Genomic DNA, 20,813 nt, shown 5'->3' with positions numbered 1-20,813 from the left:
TAATTACTTATTATCAATTAAGGATCATTGTTAATACCCCCAGAATTCCTCTCATGGCCTCAAAATTAAATGCAACTATTCCTTATTTCGTGATAGGGATCTAAGAATAATAGCCCCATCCCTGCTTTCAATCTCTCCACCCTCACAGTTACTAACCCCACCCACAAGTTGAGAGGATTGGTTTCTTAGGTTTGTGACATCACATGTCTTCACTGTTGAATCTTTTTTTTTCTTCTTTTCTTTGGCATTTGTTTACTGCAGTGTTAACTACTTAGCCATGGTGTTTTTCAATTGGGGCTAGAGTTAAGGTTAAACGTTTCCTACCTGAGAGGTAAAATAAAAAAGTTTCTGGGAGCATCAACTGGTGTGGACATGTCTTATAGATTCAATAACACCCAGTTCTCCCACAACATCTCTTTTGAGAAAAGGCAGTTCCTGTAACTTTAGTTTGTTAATAATCCTAAAACGTAATGATTTAACCACTGATCGCAGTAGAAACAGTCTTTCAGTTCATTGGTGTTGCCTACTGTCCTTCTCGCAGTCGGTTTCCTGTTGTGCCACAGCAGCCTGAATAGCAACCAGGCCTCCCAGGAGCTGTGGAAGATGGGCCTGCGGAGCGGCCTCTACCTCACCCTCACCAGGGATGAAGTCCTCAACATACACAAAGTCTCCGAGGACCTGTTCGACAGCATCAAGGGGTACGGAGGCTGCACCGCTCCACTGTATTCTCTCTCTTTACTTTGGCCTGCGAAAAATAGACAGAGCTTGTAATTCAACTTTAGAGAGGGGGGATGAAAGGTAATAAAGTCTTTATTGCACGCAGTATATCAGACACTTAAATACGGATAATGGATTTTAAATTGTGCCATGTGTGAAGTGTCTGAACTGTTGATGGGCTCTCCTCTGGTCTCTTTAGTTGTGTGTTAAGTATCTAAGGCAAGTATTGACCAAAGTATTACCTCTGCTAATCAGGTTTTCAGTGTTTGTCTGTCGGTTTGTTTGTAAGCAAGATTAGAAAAAACTTTTTTCACTTTCTTAAACATTGACGTTTTTATCATTGATATCTCAGAGAATAATTTGTGGTTCATAATAAAAATGGTCATCTGACATGTTTAGGGAACTGATATTTATAAGTATGTGCATTTGGTGCTAATCCAAATAAAAATCAGGATGTCATCAATTTAAATGTGGTTTCATAAGGGGACTGCTGCGCCTTGGCAGAGGTATGCACTCTACTGTGTGCAATTCTAGTTTTTAAATCGTTGTCTCTACAGTGCAAGATATCAGTTTCAAATGAATATGGTCATAAAAAACTTAATTGTTCTTAATCAATTTCAAAATAACACAGAAGAAACAGAGTAATAGCAATATTTGGGAACTATAATATTTGGAGAAGAAGCAGCTTGGATAATACACTGATTTACTGCCTTAAAGTCAGAAAGAGATAGTGACGGCATCTGTAACTGCTTTAACTTTTTGGATTATAACTGCCTGTTCAACATGTTTTTTTTTTTAGATATAGTAAGCGAGTCGCAGACATCAAGGAGTGCCGTGATCATGCTTTGGTCAACTGGTGAGTCTGGCATTTTTTTTGTCTTTTCTAATATATCTTTAAAACTTTAAAATGAACTGTGAGACCCAAACGTCCTTGCCAACTTCCTGTGTCATCAACAGCGGAGCTATGCACAGAGAGAGGAGGCAGTTTCTGAGAGGAGCGATAAAGGAATTATTCAACGTGCTGGAGGATGAACCTGGACTTCTGGGACCAAAGGTAGGAGTTCAGTAACGAGCATAACAGTGGCACATGGAATTTAAATAATTTCATTACTCCAAGTTATAACTTGAAAATGAAAATCCGGGTACATGACCTATGAAAAAGTGCTTGATCCAGCTCGAAACCTTCTTCCCATCAAATCCCCCAAGGCCCTGTTTGTCTTCATGGCTCTGTCCTTTTCCCGTGACGAGGTCCTGTGGCTTGTCAGACACTCGGAGAACATGCCGAAGCTGAAGACGCCCGAGGACTACATTGACAAGTAGGTCATAGGAACAGAGGAAGTACACAGTGGACTGATGTAGCTGAATGACACAGTGTCCTGACCCAGTGCAGAATAATCTGACCGTCAGTCTTCACATATTTCTCTATTCCTTCATGGTGTCATCTTGTGTGGCGTGTTGTTACATGGGTTGGCACCGTCGCCTCACAGCAAGAAGGTTCCCATTTCAAATTCAAGTTTAGTTAATGTGTGGAGTTTGCATAATTTGCATTTTGCATGCTTGTTCTCCCTGTGTCAGATTGGGGTCAGGTTCATTGCAGACTCCTAAATCGTTGTACGTGTAAATGGATGGATTGTGAATTCTCAATCCTGACCCCGAGAAATAACAGTAAAAAATAACAATCAAGTTTTCCTTCGCTGCGATAAAAAAAATCCCCAGCGCAGCAGCTGTGTATATTAGGATATTAGGTCTTAGCAATTTAATTATCCTAAACTGTGCCAAAGAGCTTTTACGACCGAAGATATGTGCAAAAACTTGGTGTTAATTTGCTTTTTTCCATTTCCCCAGTCAGATGGCGGAGCTGCTGTTCTACATGGAGAAGCTGCATGGCCTCATGAAAAAATACAGTCATGTAATACAGCGCTATCATGTTCAGTACCTGGCACAGTTTGATGCCCTGGTTCTCAATGACACCATACAGGTATACTGACACTGTACTGTGCATTGTTTTAGATGAAGAAAGTGGAAATAGACAACAATACACATTTATATTTCAAACTTTTTGTCTCTGTCCATAACAGAACATGTATGTGTGTCCAGAGGAGGAATCAGTCCTGTTGAGCTCATTTGTCTCAACACTGTCTGCTCTCTCTATCAAACAAGGTTACAACAACTACTTACTATAATATATTTAAAACGAGAAAAATAAATTAATGAATGTTTACAATGATGAATGGAATTTCTCACTGCAGTGGAAAACAAAGAGGAGTTTGATTTCCGAGGGGTTAGACTGGACTGGCTGAGATTACAGGTACACATGTACCAAGTTCAAGTGCAACATAATATAAGACAACTACAGATGGAGACACATATCAACGTGAAGCCTCCTTGTTGTATTGTAGGCCTACACAAGCGTGAACAAGGCCCCACTGGCGATAAAGGAATACCCCGACTTAGCGAGGGTGATGAACTTGATCCAGTTTCACACCAGGATGGTGGACAGTGTGGAGGAGCTGCTGCAGGAGACATCTGAAGTGTCCATATTCTGGTCAGTCTCGTCTCTTCTCTTCTCTTCTCTTCTCTTCTCTTCTCTTCTCTTCTCTTCTCTTCTCTTCTCTTCTCTTCTCTTCTCTTCTCTTCTCTTCTCTTCTCTTCTCTTCTCTTCTCTTTGAAGGAATAGTTCAAATCGTAGACAATGTATAAAGATGGACGTTGTGTCTCCACTTCCTTCCACTATCCAGAAATTAAGCTAAAATATTACAGATATAGACACTGCCATCTTTTGCATGTTTCACCCCGTTTTTATAGCATCAATTTACTCATTGCCTTCATGTCTCTCCCCTCCTCTTGAACTGTTGTGTTTCTCTTTTCGTCTCCCAGCTTCTACCCACGTGTCTTTGAGAAGATGTACGCCCAGAGCACGGAGGAGGTGTCCATGAAGCACTACCTCATGGCCTTCCCTCTGGTCTGTTCCCACTTCCACTTCTGTGGACACTCCCTCTGTCCAGAAGAGGTCAGTGTTCTGTCAGCTGCAGCGAATCTACTACAGAAATCATCATCTGAGTGAAAGTTAAAACTACATAACAAATATCTTTTTTGTAGTCTGCTAAAAATGTTGTATCGGCTTGTTTGCAACTTTTCTCAGTTACTGTAAGGCTGTCACATTGAAATTGGGATATCTTTCTTTATACTATTCCATTGTCCGTTTGCAGTGTATTTCTCCATGAATCTATATTCCTGTACTGTTTTTGAACTTTTATCTATATGCAAACTCTGTCTTCCACACTCACACACAGCTCTGTGTCTGTGTTTCCAGATAGAGGCCATGGAGAAGAAGAGTCTGCGCCTGTGTGTGACCTTCCTGGAGCATATCGCCAAGCAGACCGGCAGTGTGGTGGTAGAGATATGTGCTGAGCAGAGCAAGCTCAACGACAAGGTGGAGTCTTTTCCCAGGTTTAAAGAAACCAATTATGTGGCGGAGATCGATTCTGTCAAACTCCATATCCAAACCTAATCGCTCTCTGGTCACAGCTCGGCCCGTGGATTTAGCCGGAGGCGGCGGGTAGAGTGAAAAATTTGAATAAAACGATAAGACGGGGCTAGAACTCTGCTGTTGATTAAGGCTGTGTTGCTTTTCCAATCCCCTGAGGAGAATATTACAAAAGCGTTCACATTCTGAAAGATTTCTTGTGACATGAACACATAACTCCTACGTTTCATATTTTCTAAATATTTGCTTACCTGGATTTTTTTCTCCTCTTTCTTCTCTCTAACCCCTTGACCTTGTTAACCCCTCAGCTGCTGCCTTGGCACTGTGCCGAGACCATCAGCGCCGCTCGCCACAGAAAGCAGAAGAAGCCGTTGCCAAAGAAAGGAGAGGTCCAGAAGGAGAAACCGGGCGCAGAGAGCCTGAGGAAAGATCGGATCATCGTCACCAAGTCAGCTCAGCTCATATTTCTCTCATTATCTCTAATCTCTTCCTCTACTTATCTCACCCTGCCTCATGCTGCAATCATTTTCCTGTACTGGCAGAAGATGTTGTAATTAATCCATCCCTAATTTCTGGAAACATGCAGCATTATCAGCATCATTATCTGCAGTTGAGTAAACGCTGTGTTGGATTCTAGTTCAGTGAAGGTTAGGGTTAATGCAGTCCATGTCTTCAGAGGTTTTCAAATCATTTTCTTCCCCCATGACAAGTTTCTTACTTTAAATTGTCGGGATGAAGATGTTCTCCCCTGCAGGGAAGAGATAGTTTTGAACTTTATTACCCTTCAGCGTTGACAGGTGGTTAAACACGCCATTAGAGTAAGTAACTAAACACCTCCGACATTTGGAGAAACAGTTTTACTGGCAGTACATTTTATTTTGAGACTTTGTGTTAGTAATATTCGGTGTGTAGCCACAGTCAGAAAGCACCTAAATTAAATCTGTAAAGTTGTAATCGTGTCTCTCTCCCTGCTCTCAGTTTTTCCTCCCCTTTGCCTCGAGTCTGGACAGTTTTACACTTTTCCAAAACGTTTATTACCTTATTTGTCTGAGAACAACACATTCGCACTATAGTCATTGTCAAAATATTTGTCCTAAGGATGCATCCTCCCTCCTCTCTCTCTCTCTCTCTCTCTGTCTCCATCCTCCAGTTTTGACAAGATGCATCTGACGCTGACAGAGCTCTGCTCCTCCTACAGCCTCTGCAGTGAATTCGTCGTCTTCGACCACATCGTCGTCCCCACAGAGTTCCTCCTGTCTCATCTGGAGACGTATCTCTCTGAGTATGCTGAGTGGGGATAGAGGGAGTGTTATAAAAGAGTGTATAAAAGGTCCTCGAGGCTACATGAACAACTTTTACATCCACCAAGACTAAAAAATCCTTTGATATTCTTGTTTTTATGGTAGAAATATAAACGAGAAAGGGGAAATCCTATATCAGTTCCTTAATTTGCATCTGCACAAATGTACTTGTTTATTCTCAGGCCCAGGTGCAATTTCTCAGGTGAAAACATAACCTAGTTGGCAGAGGTGATTACTGTCAGAAATAGCTACAAACATTAGGATCCACTTTATTTGTGAGAGAGAAACATACTAGCCAGGTCACAGTGTTTCCTCTGTTAGAGCATTAATGTGCAGTATAACCGTACCTCAGTGTAGCAACATAATGCCCCAATTTTATCTGTTTTTCACACTGCCGGCTCAAATCGTAGATAATAAACTAGAATGGCTCTCAGTAGAGCACAAACCTCACTGAAGGCCAAACACTCCCCTTAAATTCAATCAAGCTGCACACACCAAATGTGCCTTATTTTACATCAACATCCATTAATCATCCTCTGGGAAATCAGTGGTAGTGACGAAAACTGATCACGATGTTACAAAAAAATGTACTGAGTTCTCCCCTGACTCTAACCACATCTTTCCAGCAAGTTACATGGCAACCAAATCTATTGATATCTATGTAATCCTGTTAACTATCAGCTGAAAACATAACTGGTAATTGGTGGAGGTAGTCAAGATGGTCGACATGACTGCTCCCCAAAAGTGAAGCCAAGGCATCTTGATCGCCCCTGGTGGCTGGCAGCAGCATAGGTCATAACCTTGGTTTCCTTCAAGGGACATGGACCAAACTTAAAAGTCAAAGATAAAGTCAGATCAATTTTACTCGTGACTGGGACATCAATACCGAAGTTTCATCCCGATAGTTACTGGGCAGTCTCCAAATTATGTTGTAGGCACTTGGTAGAAACTAATGAGTGAGATATTATGGCTTCATTTTCATATAGTGAGAGGAAGAGGAGCTATGTAATCCATCTACATACACAGTCTATGGCTCAAATACTCACATGCATGCTGTCCACTCGCATTTAAGTCATAGGGTTAGTCAAATACATCCCAAGATAGATTATCTTCGAATCATCACCCATTGAAAAATCTCCCTTAAGTTTATTTTTCATCCTCCTGAGTTAGAGAATAATTTGGAGCTTGCCTCTTGTGAAATGTCTCCTCCATCACTCTGAGGAATCCTGCTTCACTAGCCGATTCCTCCGTGTCAGGCCACGTTGCCCCCACTTAAAAACAAACTTAAGAGGAGATCTGTCATGTCACTCCCTTGCTCTGTGTCATTTCATTGTTAACTGTTATTTAGATTAGAGCTTGGTACCGGGGCAACCTAATGTTTCTGTGTATATGCTCTGCTTAGTCTCCCTGTCTTAGCTGATGATTATCTCCCCTGTCACCCTAAAATTAGCGCCCTCGAGTAGCAGCATGCTCCCAGTGATTGACCCTCCATAGCCAAAATTGTAAATACAGTCTAGTCAGGGAGAGAGGGACCCGAACACAAAAAATAAATCAAAGTGCAGCGATGCCTGGGAGCAGTGAATGCTGACCTAATGAGAGCGGTGCCATGTCGCCATGGCTCGTTTAACCCGTCCCATCTGTCCGACACTGAGCCCACTCTGGGCCGACGATAAGTGACGTTGGTGGAACATGTTTCCCCAGGATCATCGTGAGAATGGCCAATTACAACCAGACCACCCAGGAGATAGCCCGGCCCTCCGACCTGCTGGCAGGAATCCGAGCCTACACAGCCACCCTGTACAGCGTCTCCAGCTACATCAACGTGGACGTCACCCGGCTGGTGAAGAGCGTCCTGCTGCAGCAGACACAGCCGATGGACTCACGTGGGCGGCAGACCATCACCACCCTCTACACTAACTGGTGCGTGTGTGATGTAGAGGCTTAGTTTATCCACTTGGATGCTGTTCAAGTGTACATTTAAAACACATGTTGTGCAATAGGAGTAGACTTGACGTTGGCTAATTATTAATAATCATGAAATAGGATTATTAAAATAATAAAAATTATCTATCAAAAATAATTAAATTATTAATTGAAGATGATCAGTAATCAAATAACAATAAAACCACTAATGAGAAAATAGGAATTATCAATTAGAAAGTACAAGCTGTCAATTAACAATGATAAGGTTATCAACCAAGAATAATGAAAATAATTAGTCTAAAACAATAAAATTATCAATTTAAGAATAATACTATCTATATTAATAATTGAGAAAGGGGGGCACCACCCTGGTTACCAGGGACCAACGATGTCAAGCTATAATTATCAGTCTCATAATGATAAATGTCAAATTAATAATGTCAATATTTTAATATTAACGATTACTTAATAAACAGTGAAGGCTTCTAAGTTCGAGCACAGGCGATCATAATCCAGCTGCAATCACATACATATGCACAAATAATCACAGACTACAGATACTTTAATTACAAAAGTATTTATTAAAAAGGGGAAATAAAGTTATAATGTTATTCAATGATTTATCATTTTAACAAGCTCCAATATTTCAAAGGTAAACACAGCAGCAGCACTTATCACAATTCAGAAAATACATGGACAACCTGCGGTCTACCTATGTATGTCTGTCTCTATGTGTGTGTGTGTCTGTGTCAAAGTGTCTCTCTGTGTGTGTGTGTCTATGTGTGTGTGTGTGAAATAAAGTTAGTGTTATTTAATGATTCATCATCTTAACAAACTCCCATATTTCAAAGATAACAACAGCAGCTCATCACAATTTAGAACACGCATGTAACCTCTGGTCCATCTATGTGTCTCTGTGTGTGTGTGTGTCTGTCTGTGTCTATCAATGTGTGTGTCTATCAATGTGTGTGTGTGTGTGTGTGTGTGTGTGTGCGAGAGAGAGAAAAAGAAGGGGGGGTGGCGATGACGCGTAGTGACATCACATCTAAGATGGAGGCCGATCATGATTCGTGGAATCAAGGCCTAAAAACTCTCAAAATGGCGGATTGACTACAAAACAAGATGGCGGAGCCGTTATGAATTTAGAGCCAGGATGGGAGGAGAGAGAGAGCGGAGGCGTGGCAATAATAGACTCAAAATGGTGGGTTAACTTGCGTTATTCAAGATGGAGTATATGTTAATGACACCATGTGGCCGGAGCGCACACTGGTGGTCGTCACATGAATTACACAAAGGAAATTTTAGACAAAGAGAATTCTTATCTCTGCTTGGCTTTGGGGCCGAATGGTTTCCAGATGTGTTCAGCCTCTCTAAGCATAGATTTAACTATGTGACATGACCTGTATTATAAATACAGGTCAGGAGTGTGTATAGGTCGGTTTAGAAGGAGAGAGAGAGAGAGAGAGAGAGAGAGAACATGAGAAAACATGTAAGGAGAGTCCAAAGAAGCTCTTAAAAATACGTCTGAGATGAGTTAACAGTGATTCACCCCTCAGCCCTCAAGCGAGCGTTGTGGGCCGAGGTTCTGATCGGTGAAATCACTGCAGACGCACACAGACGTTAACAGTGCGGGCGGAGGCGCTTCTCGCGGCCCTATTTACTGCAACACAAAACATTGCGATCCAACCGGAAACCGGAAGTAGCGGCTCGGAGTAGTGGCCGGCTAAAACAATGGAACACGGAAGTTCCATCAACAAAATACACTCAAGTATTAAATCAACACGCTACATATTAAAACTAACATCTGCCCAGACAACATAAGCCTCTTACTGTGACCGTGATTTCGTGGGTTGCATGCGACTTGGCGCGAATCCCCGGAGGTTCAGTGAATCGCTTGAAGTTTCTCAGACGGGCTCTCGTGAGCACCGCAGCTGGGCCGGAGCCGATCCGTTGTGCTCCGTGGCGAGATGAGGTTTCGTCTTCTTCTGCAGCAGCGGAGATCGTGCTGCCTCACAGGGACGTTCGGCTGCTTGTAGCCGTTGTAGATCGTGTGGAGAAAGAATAAAGTAAAGTCCGTGTGGATAAGGAAACAGTCTGAGATCGTCCAGCGAGCAATTTCCTGTTTTGATCTTTCCAAGTTAAAAACAGGAAAAGTCCTTTTCAAAATAAAAACGTCAACTAAGATAAAAGAATGAATGAATGAAATGAATTGAAATGAATAAAACAAACGTCTAGTCGCCTCCTTAGTTACTGAGTCGTGTGGTTAGACCTCTTGAGGTCAGAAAACAACTTGAGCAGCGTGGAAAGGAAGATGACAAAGAGAGTCTCTTAAAAATACCGAGTTAACTAGTAGAACCCCGGAGGGGTTCTGTTGTCGCTTGGGCATCTGAGTGAAGAGAGAGAGATTTCTGTGAGCTCAGCCCTTTTAAGTCATGTCTCAGGTGACTCCCCCCTGGGAGGAGGGGTCAGGGGTCAGTGTGGCCCTCCAGCCAATTGAGTTGTCAGGATTTGGCCCCCAGGGGCGGGCTTACCGTGGGGGACCAGGACGTGATCTTTTGCCACATGGAGATAAGGGTCCATGCTGGGTTTTTAAATGTAAGGGGTTACCCGAGCCTGGCCTAAGGTTTTACGACCCTTTGTTCTAAGTCGGATCACTGGGCCTTGCCCAACAGTCCCCCTTTGACCTGGGAAGTGGGTCGTTACCCAGTTTCCAGGGCACGCTAGGGTCGAGAGTCCAGTGATAATCCATGAGAGGTAATCCTTGAGTGGAGTTGAAGCATTGAAAGTTAGTTCATCATGAGGCATAAATGTCTTTGAGGCATGAGTCTAAACAGAGAGAGGTAATTGTCTGGGCAGACAGAGGCTAAACAACATATATTCTAAAACACGGCGCACATTTCAATTTCACATAATGCTTATCGGCAGTTATTGTTAACATACTGATGAATTTCGGTGAAGAGTGAAATGAAAGAAGAGTGGAAAAAGGAACAGAAGAAAATGTTTGAGTAGGTGCTGGTGTTTTGAGGTAATCATGTGTGTTATTCTGTCAAACCAAAACATTTAGAACGGCGAGTCACGTTCTGTTGTTCGCTAACCTGTGAATATATGGTAAATCCTATTTCTAGGTTTGCAAATCTACAGATATTGAAATTTTTCTGCCAAGACTGAATTGCCAACTGTACCCGTGAGGGCTGCACAACCGTAGTGGTAACGACTTCAAAATCCTCAACGAGGTCTAAGGAGTTCACTACCTGAACATACGTTATACAATTTACTGACAGAGGGTCTAAAGCATGCAGCTATTGATGGAGTGAGTGGTTTGAGCGGTCTTTGTTTTAAAATTGGGATTTCTTCCCCCCCCCTTTCAGGTGTGGAGGTGAGAGGGGGTTTCTGGCAGCGCCTCGGTCCTTCCCAGTCATTGAAGTCATCTTTAGGAGTGGAGAAGGAGGGCAACTGCTTCTAGTTTCGCCAACGGGGTTCAGTGTCTGGTCTCTCAGTGGAGCCTGGAGGAACACGTGGCACAATGTCTCTCATTGCTTCATCCACACATCTCCGTATTAATTCCTCTGTGCCAGGATGCATCCCATGTGTTGGACTTCGGTCACCATCTCTATACTCCTAGTATTGATGAGGTTTCCTTTGGTTACAGCCCCTACTTCTCTGTGGAGAGGGATTCAGGTGCTGAGGTCGAAACTGTTTGTGGGGCTGGTTGAAATCCTCACCCCCTTGGTTTTGAGGGGCACCCTGTTGGAAGGGTCGTTGTTTCTGGTTCTCTTTGCTGGGGTTCATCTTGGCGTGGGGAAAGTTGTCATCTTCCAGCGCCGGGTCCACATGTGTTGGACTTGAACTGCCAGAACCACGGTGTCGTCTTCGTTACACCCTCGGTTGTCTGGGTCGAAGCGATAAATGTCTTTTTCAAGGGGCTCTTGCCGCCGGTTGCGGATTTCCTCTCTTTGAGGGGGTGCTGAGTCATCAGTGTCTTTTGACTCGAATGTGCCAAGGTACTCATCTTCGTGGCCACCATCTCTTGCACCGGGGTTGGAGGACCATCCAGGACGCGACCGTGAGTCATGGTGCGCCTCTACCTGAGTGACAGACTGGGAATCTCCTTCAGCCCTCCAGGACGGAGTCCTTCCGTCGTTGTGATGTGGATCAGCATGGCTCCGTGCAGGATGTGTTCCTTCTGGCTGGAGTGGATGCTGTGTGTCCGCTGGACAGGCATTTGATGTTGCCTCATAGCGGTCGCAGGTCACTGCACGTCTAGGGGTTGAGTCCTGCTCCCCCTTTGGTGTTGAGTGGGTCGGAGCGGTGGACTGCTGGGTGTGTCTGGCTCTCCAGAGCAAAGCTCCCTCTGCATGAGGGTTGTGGAGCTGTGCTCGCAGCTGTTCTCCCAGTGTCTCTGTTCCGCTGGCTCCACCGGGAATGACGTCAGCTCCTGGCCCTGTCATCAGGGATCTCAGCTGGAGGGGGGGACAGCTCTGTTTGACTGTGCCCCCCTTTCTGCTGACCTTTGACCTGCGCATGCTCCTGCACCGCCTGGTCCTGTTCTTTGCGGGTCTCGATGATGTGCCGCAGGTGGGAGTTTTTTTCTCCTGCTCCGCTCGACATGCTGCTTGCATGGCTATGAGCGCCTTCGCATGTTCTTGGGCCTGCAGCTCAGCTCTCTGCTGGTAGAGGAGTGTCAGTTGACCCAGCGCATGGGGTATTTTTGGATGCGGGCCAGTGGGGTTGATGAGTGCATGGACAGTTCTTGATCTTACGATCGCAGGTACTTATTTCATACTCACTCAACTCACTCACCGCATCATTAGAAAAAATTACTCAGACTGGCTACAGTCTCTAATAGGACCTCTGGTCCTGAGGGAGCACTTGCCCCATGGTGGTACATGCTACTCATCTTCTGAGTGCGAAAAGACACCTGGTGGACTGCTCACGCTTGCTTAGAAAAAGTGGGTAAAACACTTAATTAAAAACTACACAACAAGATGCACAGGTGAGCTTCACCCTGTGTCTATAAAGTGTCAATGAAGGGTAGCTCGGTGGCTCAATCCTTAAGACCTAGTTGTTCAACAACTAGTCTTCTCAAAACTAGTCTCTCAAATCTAGTTTGTCTCCTTAAGATCAAAAAGCATGCAGAAAATCTCCTATAAAAATTGCCAACTACTGAAACGCAGTCAGCAACCAACCAAAGTTACACAAAAGTCTGCTTAGCAAAGGGAATTAAGAATAAAGAAACTTCAAAGAGAAATTAGTTTCGAACCTATGTCTCTCTTCAAAAATTAATCATAATTATTGTGCATTGAGATGACACAACCACTTATATGCTAGAAGCAACCAACCACGGATACACAAGGCACTAGTATACCTGCTTGGGACAGATGCAAAGGGATTACAATAAAAATTTTCAAAGAGAAATAAATTCCTAGAATTATTTTTCTCTTTTCTTAAATTATTTATGATTCTTGTGCCTCGAGAACACAACCACCGATTGCAATCTGCAGCCAATTACGGATACACCAGGCACCGGTATACCGGTTTGGTAAAAGTTCAAATGAATTAAAAATAAAACTTTGCAAAGAAGAATAAATTTCCAAAATTATTTTCTTCTTCAACAACGAATCATGATCAATACCAAATGAGAGAAAGGAAAAGTTTTGAAAAAAATTAAAAATTTTCAAAAAAAATTTAAATTTTTCAAAAAAAAATCAAATTTCTGGAAAAAAAAGAATCTGGATTATTGTACACAGTATTATGATACAGCTGGAGTTAGATCGCCTCACAGGGGGCACCATTTATGTTGTGCAATAGGAGTAGACTTGACGTTGGCTAATTATTAATAATCATGAAATAGGATTATTAAAATAATAAAAATTATCTATCAAAAATAATTAAATTATTAATTGAAGATGATCAGTAATCAAATAACAATAAAACCACTAATGAGAAAATAGGAATTATCAATTAGAAAGTACAAGCTGTCAATTAACAATGATAAGGTTATCAACCAAGAATAATGAAAATAATTAGTCTAAAACAATAAAATTATCAATTTAAGAATAATACTATCTATATTAATAATTGAGAAAGGGGGGCACCACCCTGGTTACCAGGGACCAACGATGTCAAGCTATAATTATCAGTCTCATAATGATAAATGTCAAATTAATAATGTCAATATTTTAATATTAACGATTACTTAATAAACAGTGAAGGCTTCTAAGTTCGAGCACAGGCGATCATAATCCAGCTGCAATCACATACATATGCACAAATAATCACAGACTACAGATACTTTAATTACAAAAGTATTTATTAAAAAGGGGAAATAAAGTTATAATGTTATTCAATGATTTATCATTTTAACAAGCTCCAATATTTCAAAGGTAAACACAGCAGCAGCACTTATCACAATTCAGAAAATACATGGACAACCTGCGGTCTACCTATGTATGTCTGTCTCTATGTGTGTGTGTGTCTGTGTCAAAGTGTCTCTCTGTGTGTGTGTGTCTATGTGTGTGTGTGTGAAATAAAGTTAGTGTTATTTAATGATTCATCATCTTAACAAACTCCCATATTTCAAAGATAACAACAGCAGCTCATCACAATTTAGAACACGCATGTAACCTCTGGTCCATCTATGTGTCTCTGTGTGTGTGTGTGTCTGTCTGTGTCTATCAATGTGTGTGTCTATCAATGTGTGTGTGTGTGTGTGTGTGTGTGTGTGTGTGTGTGTGCGAGAGAGAGAAAAAGAAGGGGGGGTGGCGATGACGCGTAGTGACATCACATCTAAGATGGAGGCCGATCATGATTCGTGGAATCAAGGCCTAAAAACTCTCAAAATGGCGGATTGACTACAAAACAAGATGGCGGAGCCGTTATGAATTTAGAGCCAGGATGGGAGGAGAGAGAGAGCGGAGGCGTGGCAATAATAGACTCAAAATGGTGGGTTAACTTGCGTTATTCAAGATGGAGTATATGTTAATGACACCATGTGGCCGGAGCGCACACTGGTGGTCGTCACATGAATTACACAAAGGAAATTTTAGACAAAGAGAATTCTTATCTCTGCTTGGCTTTGGGGCCGAATGGTTTCCAGATGTGTTCAGCCTCTCTAAGCATAGATTTAACTATGTGACATGACCTGTATTATAAATACAGGTCAGGAGTGTGTATAGGTCGGTTTAGAAGGAGAGAGAGAGAGAGAGAGAGAGAGAGAACATGAGAAAACATGTAAGGAGAGTCCAAAGAAGCTCTTAAAAATACGTCTGAGATGAGTTAACAGTGATTCACCCCTCAGCCCTCAAGCGAGCGTTGTGGGCCGAGGTTCTGATCGGTGAAATCACTGCAGACGCACACAGACGTTAACAGTGCGGGCGGAGGCGCTTCTCGCGGCCCTATTTACTGCAACACAAAACATTGCGATCCAACCGGAAACCGGAAGTAGCGGCTCGGAGTAGTGGCCGGCTAAAACAATGGAACACGGAAGTTCCATCAACAAAATACACTCAAGTATTAAATCAACACGCTACATATTAAAACTAACATCTGCCCAGACAACATAAGCCTCTTACTGTGACCGTGATTTCGTGGGTTGCATGCGACTTGGCGCGAATCCCCGGAGGTTCAGTGAATCGCTTGAAGTTTCTCAGACGGGCTCTCGTGAGCACCGCAGCTGGGCCGGAGCCGATCCGTTGTGCTCCGTGGCGAGATGAGGTTTCGTCTTCTTCTGCAGCAGCGGAGATCGTGCTGCCTCACAGGGACGTTCGGCTGCTTGTAGCCGTTGTAGATCGTGTGGAGAAAGAATAAAGTAAAGTCCGTGTGGATAAGGAAACAGTCTGAGATCGTCCAGCGAGCAATTTCCTGTTTTGATCTTTCCAAGTTAAAAACAGGAAAAGTCCTTTTCAAAATAAAAACGTCAACTAAGATAAAAGAATGAATGAATGAAATGAATTGAAATGAATAAAACAAACGTCTAGTCGCCTCCTTAGTTACTGAGTCGTGTGGTTAGACCTCTTGAGGTCAGAAAACAACTTGAGCAGCGTGGAAAGGAAGATGACAAAGAGAGTCTCTTAAAAATACCGAGTTAACTAGTAGAACCCCGGAGGGGTTCTGTTGTCGCTTGGGCATCTGAGTGAAGAGAGAGAGATTTCTGTGAGCTCAGCCCTTTTAAGTCATGTCTCAGGTGACTCCCCCCTGGGAGGAGGGGTCAGGGGTCAGTGTGGCCCTCCAGCCAATTGAGTTGTCAGGATTTGGCCCCCAGGGGCGGGCTTACCGTGGGGGACCAGGACGTGATCTTTTGCCACATGGAGATAAGGGTCCATGCTGGGTTTTTAAATGTAAGGGGTTACCCGAGCCTGGCCTAAGGTTTTACGACCCTTTGTTCTAAGTCGGATCACTGGGCCTTGCCCAACACACAAGTATGTTGACCCCTGCTTCATAACCGACGTGGAAAAGCACAGGAAGGATAATCACACACAGAGCCGGACAAGTAGTGTAAAATACATCAAGTACCTTTTTCCTGTATACTGTATGTACTTTACACTTTTTAATAGAATAGACTCTGTATTATTCTTGTATTAAACTGAATATAAACAGGCCCAGTTAATCATGTTGCACTAGGGAAAATGCTACAGTCTGCAAATACTTTCACTTTTAATACTTTGAGTATAATTAAAGGTAATTATTTACTCACTTTTGCTCAAGTGGAAATGTTGAAGTTACATATAATTAAGTGTACTTAATTTTAGGTAAATTTAACTGTTTGATTACTTCTCTCTTTCACCTTCTTTAATTTATTTGTTTTGGCTGAGGATTTTTTTCTTCTGCATCTCAGGTACCTTCAGAGTCTCTTGCGTCAGGCCAGCAACTCCATGATCGTCCACTGTCCTGCGATGCACTGCTTCATCAACCAGACGTCTGATAATGAAGCGGTTTTCAGAGCAGAGGAGTACTCCGATATATCAGGTCGGTCCCATATCTCAACCACAGTATTTCAATCAGCTGCCTATTGAATGCCAACATGTTAACGTGAAGCTTATCATTTCTGAAAGCTCATGGATCTATGATCGCAATTACAAGTGCAACTTTTTTTTCACTTTGCTGGGTTTACACTGTAAAAAAATACACTAAAAACACTTTACTCACAGTACTGCAAAAACATCTTTAGTGATTCTACCCAGAGTAGTGTTAGTATTTGTATTGTATTTTTATGGTATTTTGAAATAGTAAAAAAGTAAGATAATACAGTAGATTACTGTATAAAAATAGTTTATCAGTAGTCAGTGTCACTCCAGCAACAAATTTGGGTTTTCCCAGAAGTTTGCATTCATGCATTTATGCTTTTATTGTCACCTTAACCAGGGAAACCTTCAGTCTTGAGGTTGAAGTCTGACACAAATTGAACATTTATTTTCTCTGAGAGAATTTGAATGACAGGTGTAAGAAGGGATCAGTATGAAACAAGCCCTTTCCTTATTTTTTACTTTTTGAAGATGCTTGTTTTTGCACTTGACATCTTCAGAAAGTTCCCCTGCACTCTGAGGTTTCATGTTCAGGGGCGTCACACATCCAAGAGATGACTCACTCGTTTCCAAAGACACAACTGTGCTGATCTCGTTCACTCCTGTGTCACCACATGCAGAGCGAGCGTGTTATTGCTCAACAGCCTGTTATTGACGTGGTGTGTGTTTTTTTTCTTTCACGCTGCCTGTCATGTAGTTTATTCTGACACTTCCTGATTAAGGTAAACTTAAAGTATTCCTTGTCGTCTCCTCCACTAAGCCTCCTCTTCCTCCTTTGTGTCAGCCTGCAGGAAAAGCGCAACTCCTTGTGACTGTGTTAAAGCTGTTTTCCCTCCACTGACCTTAGCTGACACACACACACACACACACATGTAAACACTGATATAATTCACACCTATGCTCAGAGATGCATTCACGAGGCTCTCATAGACCTGGTACCTTGGAGACTGCTGCACTCCGATAGACGCCCCCTCACAATGTCATCCTCGTTGTCTATATTTACTCCTCAGTGACTCACTCTCCTCTCCATTAACCACCTCCACTCTCAACCACACACGTCCTTATCCATACACATACAGATGTGAGTGACAGGTCTGATACCTGCAGCTGTCTCTTTCTCTCTCATTGATTCAGCTACACTCACAAACCAATTTCAATCCGACCCTTGTCTTATTACTGTTAATGTAATGCAATAGGGGGGAGGTTCAGGTTGATCTTCAGCCGAGTCTCGTTCCGTTTGGGTTGTGTCTTGCTGCTGGACATCAACGCTAATTCAAGCATCTGTCGATCCCTCGTCACCCTGCTGTGTATTCATGTGACCCTCTGAACAGAGCTACAGGCCCTGGCGGAGCTAATCGGTCCATATGGCCTGAAGTTCGTGAGCGAGAACCTGATGTGGCACATCACCTCTCAAGTCAGCGAGCTGAAGGTAAAGTATGATGCAGTGGGCTCTTTTCAGTTTTCAGTTCATGAAGATCTAAGAGTGAGGCTATAGTGCGATATCTGCTCAAATATAATGACTTAATAAATTAACCTGCCTGAACCTGGAATATGGACAAGTGTAGAAAAAAAGAATCTCTTGCTTTCAGTCAGTAAAGTCAGATGATTTTAAAACAATGAGATAAACCTCCCTCCGGTTGTACAAAAGTGATGATGCCCCTACGTGATGGTATTTAGAGTCTTTTGATGAAAACACCTGAGCACCACCTGTTGCTTATTTTAAGGTCATTTGCTTGACCAAGGCAACATGTAACATTAAAAACAAAAAGCTGCAAAAACCTTCATTTTAAATATAAACTGAAGATACATTTGCACTCCACCTTTGGATCCTCTTCATTACGACTGTGGGGATTTGTTATTTTAAAATGTTTGTCCTTCCATGTGTATTTTCACTTTCTGTAAAGATCTTTCTTTTTCTCTTGGTTTCTGTTATGTTAATATACATTGATGAAGTAAATACTAAAATATAAATATATATATTTAACTGTTTGCAGTATAATACATAAGTTAATAAATTGAATATATTGAATGGTAATGTATCCTTTTTAGGAAACTTAGACTATGTTGCATTCACCCATTCACGCACATATTCATACAGTACATCTATACACTGTGGGCACAGGCAATTTGAGGTTGAGTATCTTGCCCAATGATCCTTTGTAACACCTTTCATTTTACATTTACACGTCGTACATTCACATGGAATAATACTGTTTTATAAATAAAAATAGTCTGTGTCAAAAAGAAAGATTCACGGATAAACTAAATCTATAAATCTAAATCTAGAATCACAGTGGTTATTCACATACAGTTTATTCCTTGAAGAGAATTAAATTGATCCATCTCACGTTTTGTGGTGTGTATCTCCAAACACCTTTGTACTTTTAATTCATCTTGTCGAACCCGTGTATCTCTTTCAAAACCAGCCGATCGTCACGCAGAAGAAATCACTTAGTTCTGCTGCACTGCGTCACGCTCCCGCACCTTGACACCTATGATTGAAGTGAGGAGTGGCAACTGCTGCAGCTCTGAACCGCTCGACAGATCAGTCACAGCTATGACTCCCTCCTGAAGGTGATTTTTATCGCTTATCTCATTTCTTTTTCCCCCGTCCTGTCAGAAACTGGTGATTGAGAACATGGACACCCTCGTACAGATGCGAAGCAACTTTGATAAGCCAGAGGAAATGGCCAATCTCAGAAAGAGGCTGACAGGTGAGAAGTGGAGAGATAAGGAGGAGCAAGATGTGAAGGAGGAGGTCACGGGTTGAAAGGGAAGGAATTGAGATGTGAGACTGCAGATAGAGGACAAAGTGGAGGAGAAGGAATGTGATGACAGGGAGAAGAGGAAAAACAATCAGAGGTGAAGGAGGATAGAGATGAATCATTCCGAGCAGGAGCCATTATCACATCTATGCTTATTGGCAAGCAATTATTTGTCTTGTATGAGTAGAAAAGCAGGACCCTGTTCATAAACATCATATCTCTCTAATAGAATGATCTTTAAACACTTATTAGGATTAATTTGTTATTCTTAAACGCTACTCTGTTTATAATGTGTGCACATGTATAAAGAACCGGGCTTGCACAACAGTTCTGTGAGGTTTTCAATGTTGAAAAGATGCTGTCAGGATCATCTGATGAGGAGCAGGAAGACATCAGCTCTTGCAGACCACATGTCCATGTGCAAAACAATAATAGTAACTCAGTAGAGCACCAACTTCCTCCAAGGCCCAACAGTCTCCTTAAATTCAATCCAACTGCATCAAATTTAACAAACTCTGTATCAGGCCTCTTAGTACGAGGATGCATTCATTATTCTCTGAGAAAATGGTGAAAATGTAGAAGAAAAAAACCCCAGATCCGCCCCATGACCGGAATTCGCACCAAAATTAAATGGCTTCTTTCATGAACCACACTGCATCCTTCAACCAAGTTTTGCGGAAATCTGATTGGTTGTTTTCGTGTTATCTTGATCACAAACATAGAAACTAACCAACAAAGAAATCGGCAGGGGTGAAAACATAAACTTCTATGTGGAGGTAAAAATACTAGAAGAAGCCTCGACTTATTAGTAAGATCAAGTAAAACAACTGAAATAGTAAGAAATTATAAGGATTTATTTCTTCTCCCTTTGTGACGGCAATCACCAAATAATTTCAACAATTTCCCTTAATATCTTCACAAAGCTTACACAAAATCAAACGGTGATTCATAATCTTAATAATTGACCTTTCCCAGAATGGCACTATTTTTTTATTAAAGCCCACAGTATCAAGCGTTATTGAAATACATGTAATCAGAGGAACTGTCTAATCCAAGTGACTTATTCACTCCGTGTTGCTTTAGAGGGCACACGGGTTAATGAGAGCAGCGGTGGATCCAGTGTGTGTGTGTGTGTATAAGTGTATAATAAACACTTTGATATGACTGAACTCTGATCTGTTTCATCTGCACTTGAAGGTGGAGAGAACGTGCTGAAGAGGATGACGATCATCGGGGTGATTCTGTCCTTCAAAGCAATGGCACAGGACGCTTTGAGAGATGTAATGCACAATTTTATCTTTTGACAACGTGAAAATCTTAGATAGATGACTGAATAGTATGTAATACAATGTCATTGATATTCACAAATAAGATGAGAATTATGCTGTGTAGGTTATAATGTCAACTGAGCAAACTCTAACATTTAATCTATTGATGAAATGTCGTAGCTGAAAGGCTCTTTTAAAGCTTTAGATGGATTTTAAGTTAATAATAGCTGCAGATTTAGTAGCTAAAGGGTTTAGCAGGATGCAGAAATCGATGCACACTTTTCTCCCCTGTCAAAACCTGGTGCCTACAGTACCCATAATGCATGTCAATC

General features: G+C 42.1%; 1 protein-coding gene across 1 annotated transcript in view; it reads left to right on the top strand.

The window, feature by feature from the left end:
• nckap1l (NCK associated protein 1 like) overlaps positions 1-20,813 on the top strand; it is a 32,334-nt gene that overhangs the window by 6,428 nt on the left and 5,093 nt on the right. Inside the window, exons 9-25 of the mRNA XM_061069639.1 lie at positions 542-698; positions 1,517-1,573; positions 1,675-1,771; positions 1,924-2,033; positions 2,563-2,695; positions 2,796-2,877; positions 2,967-3,025; positions 3,117-3,262; positions 3,595-3,727; positions 4,031-4,150; positions 4,513-4,652; positions 5,355-5,486; positions 7,207-7,425; positions 16,262-16,392; positions 17,780-17,877; positions 19,069-19,162; positions 20,411-20,493. Of these exons, the coding sequence (XP_060925622.1) occupies positions 542-698; positions 1,517-1,573; positions 1,675-1,771; positions 1,924-2,033; positions 2,563-2,695; positions 2,796-2,877; positions 2,967-3,025; positions 3,117-3,262; positions 3,595-3,727; positions 4,031-4,150; positions 4,513-4,652; positions 5,355-5,486; positions 7,207-7,425; positions 16,262-16,392; positions 17,780-17,877; positions 19,069-19,162; positions 20,411-20,493 (1,991 nt within the window). The remainder of the gene's footprint in view (positions 1-541; positions 699-1,516; positions 1,574-1,674; positions 1,772-1,923; positions 2,034-2,562; positions 2,696-2,795; positions 2,878-2,966; positions 3,026-3,116; positions 3,263-3,594; positions 3,728-4,030; positions 4,151-4,512; positions 4,653-5,354; positions 5,487-7,206; positions 7,426-16,261; positions 16,393-17,779; positions 17,878-19,068; positions 19,163-20,410; positions 20,494-20,813) is intronic.

This window comes from Limanda limanda, chromosome 4 (genome assembly GCF_963576545.1).
Source record: "Limanda limanda chromosome 4, fLimLim1.1, whole genome shotgun sequence".
NCBI lineage: Eukaryota > Metazoa > Chordata > Actinopteri > Pleuronectiformes > Pleuronectidae > Limanda > Limanda limanda.
This window is presented reverse-complemented; position numbering and strand designations above follow the sequence as displayed.